At 49.9% G+C, this 12,452-nt stretch overlaps 1 protein-coding gene across 1 annotated transcript in view; it reads right to left on the bottom strand.

Annotated features, from left to right (window-relative positions):
• Positions 1-9,065, bottom strand: part of LOC134026995 (ryanodine receptor 3) — a 108,550-nt gene extending 99,485 nt beyond the window's left edge. Inside the window, 1 exon segment of the mRNA XM_062470094.1 lies at positions 8,819-9,065. Within this exon segment, the coding sequence (XP_062326078.1) occupies positions 8,819-8,866 (48 nt within the window). The 5' untranslated portion in view covers positions 8,867-9,065.
• Between the last annotated feature and the right edge of the window lie 3,387 nt (positions 9,066-12,452).

The following is a 12,452-nucleotide window of genomic DNA, read 5'->3' as shown; positions in this document are numbered from 1 at the left end:
AGAGAGTGATGGGGAGAGAGACTGCAGAGGCAGGCTACAGAGTGGAGGTATAAAACAGCATTAACAACTTCCCTCCTTCCACACCTGCAGAGCAGAACAGAGCTACATGCAATCTCTGTAGCTGTAGCTAGCTCCTTCAGACCCAGAGTACAGGACTGTAGCTAGCCCCTTCAGACCCAGAGTACAGGACTGTAGCTAGCCCCTTCAGACCCAGAGTACATGACTGTAGCTAGCTCCTTCAGACCCAGAGTACAGGACTGTAGCTAGCTCCTTCAGACCCAGAGTACAGGACTGTAGCTAGCCCCTTCAGACCCAGAGTACAGGTCTGTAGCTAGCTCCTTCAGACCCAGAGTACAGGACTGTAGCTAGCTCCTTCAGACCCAGAGTACAGGACTGTAGCTAGCTCCTTCAGACCCAGAGTACAGGACTGTAGCTAGCTCCTTCAGACCCAGAGTACAGGACTGTAGCTAGCTCCTTCAGACCCAGAGAGTACAGGACTGTAGCTAGCTCCTTCAGACCCAGAGAGTACAGGACTGTAGCTAGCTCGTCAGACCCAAAGTACAGGACTGTAGCTAGCTCCTTCAGACCCAGAGAGTACAGGACTGTAGCTAGCTCGTCAGACCCAGAGAGTACAGAACTGGACTCCTCACAGAGCGTGTGTTTGTGGATGGGAGGCGGGTTGATGAAGGGTTGGAATAAGGGTCAAATATGTCAATGCTTATCAGTATGTCAGCCATATCTCTACCACGGCCCAGCATCTCTTCCCCTGTCTGCGGCTTGCTGCGGAGGCAGAATAACACATAGTTTTATTACACACATCATTGACTCTGCTGTAACAAGGCCCAATAAAGGAGAGATATCTCCTGATTTGCGCTTGTGTGGTGAGAAGCAGGCGCAAGGGTTGTTAAAATGGTATGAATCTTTTATGAGGTGGGGAACAGCTGTGTCGTCAATATCGGTGTGAAGGGGCAGAAAGGTTGGCATCAGCGGCGAGGAAAAAGTACGAGGATTTCTCAACACAGCAATTACTGTGGCGGTGTCGAGGAGGAGCCAGGGAGATGCGTCAACACGCTGAAAAGACTCAATTAAACCGACAAATCAAGGGTTGAATTAGCCGGAATGGAAATAGTATTTATAGTTGGCTAACCGTCGCCTTAGTTCAACAACGCACCAGTGGGTCTACATTGACAGGACGCAGTCTTACTTTGCTTTTAATGAAGAAATGTTGAACTGAGAACGGTAGCTAGCACACCCCTCCAGCACAGCACACCCCTCCAGCACAGCACACCCCTCCAGCACAGCGCGCCCCTCCAGCACAGCACACCCCTCCAGCACAGCACACCCCTCCAGCACAGCACACCCCTCCAGCACAGCGCGCCCCTCCAGCACAGCACACCCCTCCAGCACAGCGCGCCCCTCCAGCACAGCACACCCCTCCAGCACAGCACACCCCTCCAGCACAGCGCGCCCCTCCAGCACAGCACACCCCTCCAGCACAGCACACCCCTCCAGCACAGCACACCCCACCAGCACAGCGCGCCCCTCCAGCACAGCACACCCCTCCAGCACAGCACACCCCTCCAGCACAGCACACCCCTCCAGCACAGCGCGCCCCTCCAGCACAGCACACCCCTCCAGCACAGCACACCCCACCAGCACAGCGCGCCCCTCCAGCACAGCACACCCCTCCAGCACAGCACACCCCTCCAGCACAGCACACCCCTCCAGCACAGCACGCCCCGCCAGCACAGCGCACCCCTCCAGCACAGCACACCCCGCCAGCACAGCACACCCCTCCAGCACAGCGCGCCCCTCCAGCACAGCGCGCCCCTCCAGCACAGCGCGCCCCTCCAGCACAGCACACCCCTCCAGCACAGCACACCCCTCCAGCACAGCGCGCCCCTCCAGCACAGCACGCCCCTCCAGCACAGCGCGCCCCTCCAGCACAGCACACCCCACCAGCACAGCGCGCCCCTCCAGCACAGCACACCCCTCCAGCACAGCACACCCCTCCAGCACAGCACACCCCTCCAGCACAGCGCGCCCCTCCAGCACAGCACACCCCTCCAGCACAGCACACCCCTCCAGCACAGCACACCCCTCCAGCACAGCACACCCCTCCAGCACAGCGCGCCCCTCCAGCACAGCACACCCCTCCAGCACAGCACACCCCTCCAGCACAGCACACCCCACCAGCACAGCGCGCCCCTCCAGCACAGCACACCCCTCCAGCACAGCACACCCCTCCAGCACAGCACACCCCTCCAGCACAGCGCGCCCCTCCAGCACAGCACACCCCTCCAGCACAGCACACCCCACCAGCACAGCGCGCCCCTCCAGCACAGCACACCCCTCCAGCACAGCACACCCCTCCAGCACAGCACACCCCTCCAGCACAGCACGCCCCGCCAGCACAGCGCGCCCCTCCAGCACAGCACACCCCTCCAGCACAGCACACCCCGCCAGCACAGCACACCCCGCCAGCACAGCACACCCCTCCAGCACAGCACACCCCTCCAGCACAGCACACCCCACCAGCACAGCGCGCCCCTCCAGCACAGCACACCCCTCCAGCACAGCACACCCCTCCAGCACAGCACACCCCTCCAGCACAGCACGCCCCGCCAGCACAGCGCGCCCCTCCAGCACAGCACACCCCTCCAGCACAGCACACCCCGCCAGCACAGCACACCCCTCCAGCACAGCGCGCCCCTCCAGCACAGCGCGCCCCTCCAGCACAGCACACCCCTCCAGCACAGCGCGCCCCTCCAGCACAGCAAGTTAGCCCCGCGAGTTATTGTGAGTCATGTGTTAGTTCACAGGAACTATGAGTACAATACAAACTAAGTACAATACATCTCATTGTCCTGGTTTAAAATAGGCCACAACAAGCCTTCAGTCTGCTAACTGTAACTCTACTTTACTTATAAGACATGAAATGTGGGGGTGGTGGAAGGTAATGTACTATCAATCAGGACTTATAACATCCACAATTTTCATGGATTGCTTTGTGTAAAGCAGTTCAGTTCAGTTTGTGTTTGGTAAGTTCAATATCTCTGACCTTACAATGTTAGGTGAAAAGGTCAACTGCAAACATAATATCTGTGATGTATAAAGCCTTCATTGCCATTTTGGATGTGTCAATCTGTCCTCTGAGTCTTCAGCATCAATCAAGGTGATACTGACCACCTCACTGAAGAGGCTGGGTGGACAAACCCCTCAGCTAATGTTTCTGCAGCAGTCCCATCTTGTTAACACGGCCAGGTGATTTACACATTCCTCCCTCTCTCAGTGAGGAGAGCTGACCAGGGTGTTTCATCCCAGCGAAGAGGGAGTGTAGCTGGACGTGACAGCGCTGCACAAGCAGAGCTGGATTTACAGGGTGCTCTGGGACACGCACAGCGTGTCTGAGGGCCAAACCTTCCCTGGCTGTGACTGGAGCTGCAGGGAGGCTCCAAATCTGGAGGCCCCACACCCAGCTGAGCTGCCTGTCCCTGGGGGGGCATGGGCACGTCAGCCTGGATCGCAGACAGCAGGCTGCCTGGCAGGGTGGGTTCCAGAACAGCGACAAATCATCTACTCAGTTCCTCCACAATCATGTGTTAGATGAACAAGGTTGCAGAAGAGAAATGTAATCTGATTCTAACCACATCTGGAGGTTACTTCCTTCACACACCACAGAAGAAAAGGGAAAGATGGCCGCTAGCAGGCATCAGATCCTCCTACTCCCTGGCTTAAATATTCATGCTCTAAAACACAAATCAATCAGGCGGGCTAACTGCATACCTCTGACATTCTTCAGGAAATTTCTTCATTTGGTGTCTGGATCGATAGCTCATTACAGCAGCCTTTCTCTGCTCTGTCTCTGAACCCAGCCTGCTGGCTTCCTCCTCCTGGGCCGGTCCCTCTATCTGTCTCCATCACACATCAGTACAACACGCTGATGAAAATGCCTCTAGCCTTAAATTAACTGTCCTTTATACAGCAGGGCTAGCACACACACACACACATTGTACTGTCCTGTATTTAGGCATCATCTCAAGTGTTCAGTAGTAAGAACTCCTCCTGGCTGTAAGGTTCTGTGTTTATACACACAGGGAGGTACAGTGTTAATCAATACAGCAATATGGATATAGGTTTACAGTCTCTTCTCATTCACTGCAAGGTAAAGTGCCCGATCAATACCATGGCTTTTACATTGTATAACTTAGCATTTTGAACACCTCCATAAGGCAAACACTCGAAGGCAAACATGATCAATCTAATTTAACTCAGCAAGGACACATCCAATACACAGGAAAGCAACACAAGACCAGTTGCGGTGTGTCAGTCTGGGTCTGAAGGCTGTGGATTTGAGAAAAAACGTGGTCAGAATTTTGAGTGCCGTTCTGTTTGAAAAGGTTAGGTTATGTTCACTGTGACAGCATGGAGGCCAGCCCGGGAGGGGGCCTGCCCGGGAGGGGGCCAGCCCGGGAGGGGGCCAGCCCGGGAGGGGGCCTGCCCGGGAGGGGGCCTGCCCGGGAGGGGGCCTGCCCGGGAGGGGGCCAGCCCGGGAGGGGGCCTGCCCGGGAGGGGGCCAGCCCGGGAGGGGGCCTGCCCGGGAGGGGGCCAGCCAGGGAGGGGGCCAGCCAGGGAGGGGGCCAGCCCGGGAGGGGGCCAGCCCGGGAGGGGGCCAGCCCGGGAGGGGGCCTGCCCGGGAGGGGGCCAGCCCGGGAGGGGGCCAGCCCGGTAGTCAGGGTTTTAGCTCCAGAACGTCTGTTGTGGACTGGAGACCAGAGCAGGACTGGAGACCAGAGCAGGACTGGAGACCAGAGCAGGACTGGACTGGAGACCAGAGCAGGACTGGAGACCAGAGCAGGACTGGAGACCAGAGCAGGACTGGAGACCTGAGCAGGACTGGAGACCAGAGCAGGACCATTATGCTCCAAATGTCATTCGGTTCTTAATCAAATGGACCAATTACTTTTTAATTCAACCATGAAATGACAGTGAACTCCATGGGCATAATAACATTAGAGCCATCATCCTAGAGTCAAGTAGACAAGGATGATGTGTTGAACTGAATAAGAATGGCCAGGAGTCCTTTCATAGGCAGATAATTATTCCCATTGAGATCAAGAGAGTTTAAAACAGAGTTTGTATCTTCTAGGATATGGTGGATTCGAGAATCATTCAAAAGATTCAGCAGGAGATTTTCTCTTGGAAAGCAATTTTGGTGACTTTGAGAGGTGACAATGACAAGGCAGTTTTTGGATGTCTCTGATGAGGATGAAATGACAATTCCACCTTTCCTGACACTAACCACACACACGGTAGGCTCTGGTGTCACACTTCTGATCTGAGTAGAGGAGGAGTTCTTCTGAGCTAGAGATAGCAATAGAGACAGATAGAGATAGATAGAGAATTAGAGATGGAGGCTGGAGGAGGAGAAGGGTGGAGGAGGAGCAGGAGGATGGAGGAGGAGCAGGAGGGTGGTATCTCTGCTCCAGGCCTGCTTCCGACTGGGCTCCTAACAGCAGCATGCCAGGTCAGACAGGACTTCACATAGACAGGCCTGGCCACGCTGTCACACAGGGTTAGTCACACTCAGACTCTGGCCTTTTCACCATTTCCACTCCCCCACGACCTGCTAATGCAGCCTGAGACTGTGATATGAGCCTAGCGGGGGGTCCTGGGTGGAGGGGGGACAGGAGGCTGTGAGGAGAGAGGGGTGGATATGAGCCTAGCGGGGGGTCCTGGGTGGAGGGGGGACAGGAGGCTGTGAGGAGAGAGGGGTGGATATGTAGATCACAGGGCCCAGTGTTGGGCCCTGCATGTACATGTCAGATGGTGATGGAACAGCAGAATCACACAGAACCGAGAAATACAGCCAGTAGTTAGTAGAATTATTTGTCACATATTAAACCCCATGGGGGCTTAAGTTAGAGGTGGGACACACCCACACTCACACATTCTGATCCACGGTAACCAACCTCGCTGGCCCTCCAGCAGAATTGTAAAAACGTTTCTTACTTAACAAGCTAGACACGTTATCACAGGCTAATAGTGTCTGATTCCGAATCCTCCTGGTGAGGCAGGTCCTGCAGTCTTTCAACAACAGCAGGGCTGAAACAGCCTCCCAGACCCTCCCGTCTGACAGACACACACACCGCCTCCCAACACACCCGGACGGACGATCACTGAGTCTCGGAGCTCCCAATCAGAGCTGCTCCTCTTCCTGGAGCAGCAAATTACCCATGGCTGAAATCCTGCTTTACAGCAGTGCCTTGCCAGGGGGGATCTCTCCACTCTCTCTCCAGGGAAATTACTTTTGTTTGGTTGTTAGAGAAAAGGCAGTATGTACAGCAGTTTATTAGGTGCTTCAGTACGAGGTAATGTTTGCATGCCAGCAAAAAACGCCTACTACATGTCTGACACTGATGTCTCAATGGTATCAGGGAATATTATCCACAGATTGTGTGTGAGTCTGTGTGTGAGTGTGTGTGTTTGTTGTGTGTGTGTTGTGTGGCCAGAGACAGACCTCAGAGGGAGACACCTGAACCACCGTTCAGACAGCAATGTCAGACATGTAGTATGTGTTTATTGCTGGCATGCAAACATTACCTCTACTCTGTTCCACCGTTTCAGGTCTGGTGCAGCCAGATTCTGCACCACCCTGCTCAGCTGCATTCATCACACACACACAGAGCAGCATGCCACACCACTCTCTCACACACGCACACTTACACACACTGGCCCCGGCCTACGCACACACACCATCCAGCCTCACCCCCTCCCACACACACACCATCCAGCCAGCTGCTCTGTGTGGAGGGATGCAACAAGCTGAGTCCCTTAAAGGTGCAGAACATACGTCTTCACAACTCACTGGACCACTATTAACTTTGAATGACAAGAAAAATAAAGTCTTCTTTGTTTCTTTCTGTTCTATGTTTTTCATAATCCCCTTTGGAGACTGTTGGCTCAGCTCTCCAAGCAGTAATGGAGCTAAAATGTCAGCTGTGTTTGTGGGCCTGCTGATTGAAGGACCTCTGCGTGCTCTGGTCACATGGGACTGGTTGCTGCGGGGGTTTCAGACGTGGCTTTTCCTCTGTCCTGTCTGGAGACACTGGAAGCTGCTGCATGCATGCTAGCAGGCCTGCCTGGAGACACTGAGAGCTGCTGCATGCATGCTAGCAGGCCTGCCTGGAGACACTGAGAGCTGCTGCATGCATGCTAACAGGCCTGGTACACCCAGCGCTAACCACCACTAAGCCACTCTAAAACTGACGACAGGGAATCACCGAGATTCATTTGATCTCTAAACATACTGTAGTTTCTGTCAGTTCAGAGAGCCAGCAAAGCTCCATGTTTGTAGTTGACTGTGTGTCTGTGGTGCAGATTTACTGTGGATTACCAGTGTGAACTGCAATCATCCCAAATGAATTCAGCCCTTGAACAACTGTTGCTGTGGATCCCTTCCCACACACCACAGACAGCAGGCAGGGTTGACTGGGTCTAAATATTGCTTCAAATAAATGAAAGAAAGACTGTGGCAGCCGTCTTCCTTTTCTCCTAATATCTATCTGGTGTCTGAAGAATCTTTTAGTAGATGTCAGATACAGCAGGAGAAACAAAACAACAGCATTATTGACTGTGACACTGTATGAAACCAGCAGAACCATCCAGATATCTGCCTCCAGCTCTCCAATCCTTCACTTGGCCAAGATTAGTTTTTATCTCCTGCCATGAAACCCCTCTACATGTTTCCCAGTAGATGCAGTGCCAGTCATCATGGCCATCCATCGTGTTGGCAACGAGTGTCACTTTCTCTCCATAAAATTGACTTTTCTGAGAAGGTTCTGTTTCATTACCTCAGACAGTGCTCTGTTATCTAAACTGGTTCAGTCTTCACCAATCTGAATGTGTTTTTCAGAAGAACTATTAGAGACTACAGATGGGTCCAACTGTCCTCAGTTATTCTTCCTCCAGCTACAGCCTGTCCCTTGACTGGGCTCCAGGCAGCGCTGCCTGTCCCTTGACTGGGCTCCAGGCAGCGCTGCCTGTCCCTTGACTGGGCTCCAGGCAGCGCTGCCTGTCCCTTGACTGGGCTCCAGGCAGCGTTGACTGTTTTACATGCATCCTGCTTGACAGGATGATTAAACAGACTAATGGAAAGCCATATTACAAATCACCGTTATCGTCAGATAATTAACATCCCTTTGTTGCAGCCTATAGGAGGCCAAAGATAACCTTCTGGATCCACTGCTAGTATTAACCTTCCCAACCTTTAACTAGATCATGTCATCGTTATTGCTCCCTGTTTTAGAGACCGCTAAAGACGAAACATACAAATGCAAGAATCGTCATTATCAATTATCATTAGGTCTTGCATAAGACACTATGAAGTAGGCTAAACTTCCTCTGACAGACAGCCAACAATATGGAGAGGAAATCGAAGTTACCAGAATCCACACAATAAACACATACGCTTGTATGCGGAAAGAAGACTTCAATTTGTTATTGTCACTTAAAAAATAAGTTTGACGGAAAGGTGTAACGATGATACTGGACTAGTAGTAGCTTATCCCATGAATTAATGCATTTATCAACGCTCAAATCAAAAGAGCACTCTCGTCGAGTCTCGAGCGCGGTAAAAGACGCTGTGAGGTGCATTCATAAACAGGAAGAATTCTTAAGAATCTACATTAACAGGTTTAGGCACCCTATGACAATCTACATCAAAGCAGCTCTCTAAAGCAGGTAGCGGCTGAGGCAAACGGGAAGGACATAATTAAAGGACCCAGAGCTCACGGTTAAACGGTCGGAAATTACTTACAGTTCTGAGAAACTGAATTTCATCTTCCCCTTCTCCGCCTTCAGCCATGGCTGTTGAGGAGACTGTTCAGACTCTGGAAGCCTCCACTGTCGGCTCGCAGCACCTCGCTGCCTCTCCTCTCTATTATCGATATTAGCATATAGCTAATCCACGGCCATATAGGGGTGTCTGGGCGATCTCCCGCAGCCTGTCACTCACGCCCGCTCTCTGCTAATGTCTGCCGCGCTGTTCCCGAAGGAGCGTGCAAGCATCGGCGGGGCTGAAGCGAACAGTCACACAGGCTGGAAACGAGAAGCGTAGTCTTGCAGTGAAAATACGGCAGTGCCGGGGTCTTTATCTTCGACGTCACCAGTGGATCTTATCAATATAAACATGAAAGCGCGACCTTTCGAAATTCCCATGCACAGAGTAGCACAACGAAGAGCGATTGCTATTTTTGTTCAGCTTGCTGAATTTGCGGTAGTACCTGCCAATTAATTGATATACACGACATAATTTGACTCAATTATTTAAGGACAAAAATTCAACGCATGGAATAGGAGGAATAGAATGCGGGTTCACATGCACGCCCCTGTACATCAGCACCTTGGTCAGCGCCCAAAAGATTGGGCGCATACTGGGCTGCAGCACGTGTCTGTTCATGCCTACGGTTTTAGTTAATAGATATAAGAACATTTTCAGCGTGGGTCAGCACTGTTAAATTGCCATTACCCACAATTACTCCGAATACGTGCGTATAACCCATCTAGAAGGCATGTGGTAGATTTCTCATGACACAAGGCTGCCATCTTGTGTTCGACCTGCGATTGTGTAATGAAAAATCCTCCCATCTTTCTTTTTTTATTTATTCTTCCTTCCATTGCTGTCATCTTTGTCAGAACGAAGACAGCAAAATAAATAATTGCCGAGTTGGATATTGGGCATAATTCAGGATGTTATAGGGCACTTTCACAGATGGGAAATGGGCTAACTACAAATACTTCGTTAGGCCTACTGTACTTAAGATTTTTCTGGTATCAGTATACTTCACTAGGGTATTACATTTTTTTACGTTAAACGTTTCAAAAACAACGTTTCTACATTTTTTTACTTTTTACTTTCACTCCTTACATTTTACACAAATATCTGTACTTTCTACTTATTACATTTTCAAGCCATGCTTTAGTTATAATCTGTATTTGGTGGCACGATCCATAGCCTATTTCTAATTTCATTGTGCGCCTTCTTTCATTTCCTGGCTATCGCGCACAACAAACATAAACTACGAAGCTACCATGGAGCAAGGCAGAAGGCAACAAGAAGAATATATTTTATATAGTTTGCATCATTGATGAGGACTATACTATGCTCTACTGTACTCTTTTGTGCTTTGTATTACTTTGTTTTAGGCTTCTTGTGCTCCTCTCCCCTCTCCTTTCACTGTGTGTGTGGTAAATAAAGTTTCGAGGTTCTCAAGGTTGAACAAATATTTTCGAAAAATACGCTACAATACAAATCGGGTTTATTTGGGGACATAACAGGCAGCGCCAACGCGATGTAGCCTACTTTTTTTTGTCATTTCAAAATACAGAAATACATGACAATTGGCTCGTAACGTGTATAAGTGGGAGTCAGGTGGCTGAGCGGTGAGGGAATCGGGCTAGTAATCTGAAGGTTTCCAGTTCAGCCGTGCAAAATGATGTTGTGTCCTTGGGCAAGGCACTTCACCCTACTTGCTTCGGGGGAATGTCCCTGTACTTACTGTAAGTCGCTCTGGATAAGAGCGTCTGCTAAATGACTAAATGTACTAAATGTATTCTTTACAGTCCACTGTCAGCAATTTATCATCTGTCTTCTGTAGCAGGAAGAGTCAGTGAGCGTGCGTGCACTAAACTGCAGGTTTTCTAACTGTCTTAAGGTGGGACAATATCTCTGCACCAATAGGAGAGCGATAAAGAGACGCTGAGGTCACGCATTGGTCCAAACGCTTTGCCAGTCAGGATGGATGAACGACGGTCCAAGAGAAGCAGCGGCGGCCGTTGCCTGCAGAGAGATCTGGCGGAAGGGTTTGTCATGCCACTGAGACTGGTAAGTTCCTATTTTTTCCTCCTTGATCAAAATGCATGTAACAGTAGAAGGTGCGTCCTAATGTTTCCCTATTGTAACTAGACTAAATAAATTGGAATAATTCTGTTTTAATAATTTGAGGGTCGACACAACTTGGTTTGTAATATTTCTCTCGTAAAGAACGTTAACAACATTTACCGTGATACTAATCTTGTTCTGTTTACGTTTGTTTTTAAGTGTTGTTTAGACGTTTGGGGCTAGAGAATTGACAGAGACGCATTTCAAGACTGCTGCAAGGTGGCAGCAGCCCAGTGATGCTAAACATTTAGAGACGGGACTATTTTAGACACGGATATAAAACATTGCAAGTTCGACGGCATCCTATTTTATATCTGCAGTGTCCACATTTGCGTTTGACTGTGGAAGTCGTCACCTTGTGGGACATCATGCCGCATCTTGTAAAATGTTGATGAAATGCATCTAGCCGACGTTTAGAAAATGTGTCTTTCCACTGCCTTTCACAGTATGATGATGACGATGAAGATTATACTGTAGCAACGCACATAAAGCTTTCAATTAACAAGATGAAATGAAATCCAGGGCTAGGTGTCCTGATATAGCTTACATGCCTACACGATTAAGAGATGCGCTGTCCTCAAATGACGTCTTCCCGCTTTTATGTTAGCGTGGGGTTTATTAGATGTGTTATCAACACATATCTTCATGATTGAGCCTGTCAATACTATTTACATAGGACAAAAAGTGATCTTTTAAATAAGTTATATTATTAGTTCTCAGTTCTAGATCAGGGAGTCAGGTGGCTGAGCGGTTAGGGAAGCGGGCTAGTAATCTGAAGGTTGCCAGTTCGATTCCCCGGATGTGCCAAATGACGTTGTGTCTTTGGGCAAGGCACTTCACCCTACTTGCCTCGGGGAGAATGTCCCTGTACTTAATGTAAGTCGCTCTGGATAAGAGCGTCTGCTAAATGACTAAATGTAAATGTAGATGTGGTGTATCGTGTTTTCTAATACATATGCTAAGTAGGCTATTGTTTCTAAACATTTTAGGTCAAAAGACAGTAAACGAGAGTTCAAAACGTAAAAGTATTTCTAAGCTGACATCTGATCCCCACAGTGGAGCGTTGTCTGGCATGTGCTGCTGGACATCTAAATACTTGAATATCAGGATACATGGTGGAGGAGACATATAAAACAGTACAGGTGCAAAGACTCCAGCTAGAGTTAGTTCTCTTTTCCAGGATGCTGCAGATGACATTAAGCGAAGCTTCTGCATGGGGTGTCGCATGAGATAATACATTTTTTTTTTTAATTATAAAATAAATAATAATCTTTGCTTCACTTGCAAAAAATGAGTTAAAGCATTTCAGTGTTGAATCTGCACAAGTTAATGAATGTTATTTCGCTCCTTGACCATCCAATTATTGACGGCTTGCCAGACTGGCTCTCCGGCTGTGTACACAGGAAGATTTACACTCATGTGTGTGTCATTGAAAGCTTCTTATCTGTGACAGGGGTCTGACTAGCCAGGTGATGAACACCGCTATTCATCTTCCGTCCACAGACAGCAG

The sequence above is a fragment of the Osmerus eperlanus genome, chromosome 9 (genome assembly GCF_963692335.1).
Source record: "Osmerus eperlanus chromosome 9, fOsmEpe2.1, whole genome shotgun sequence".
NCBI classification, from domain to species: Eukaryota; Metazoa; Chordata; class Actinopteri; order Osmeriformes; family Osmeridae; genus Osmerus; species Osmerus eperlanus.
Note: the sequence above shows the minus strand (reverse complement) of the source record. Positions and strands in the feature narration are given on the sequence as shown.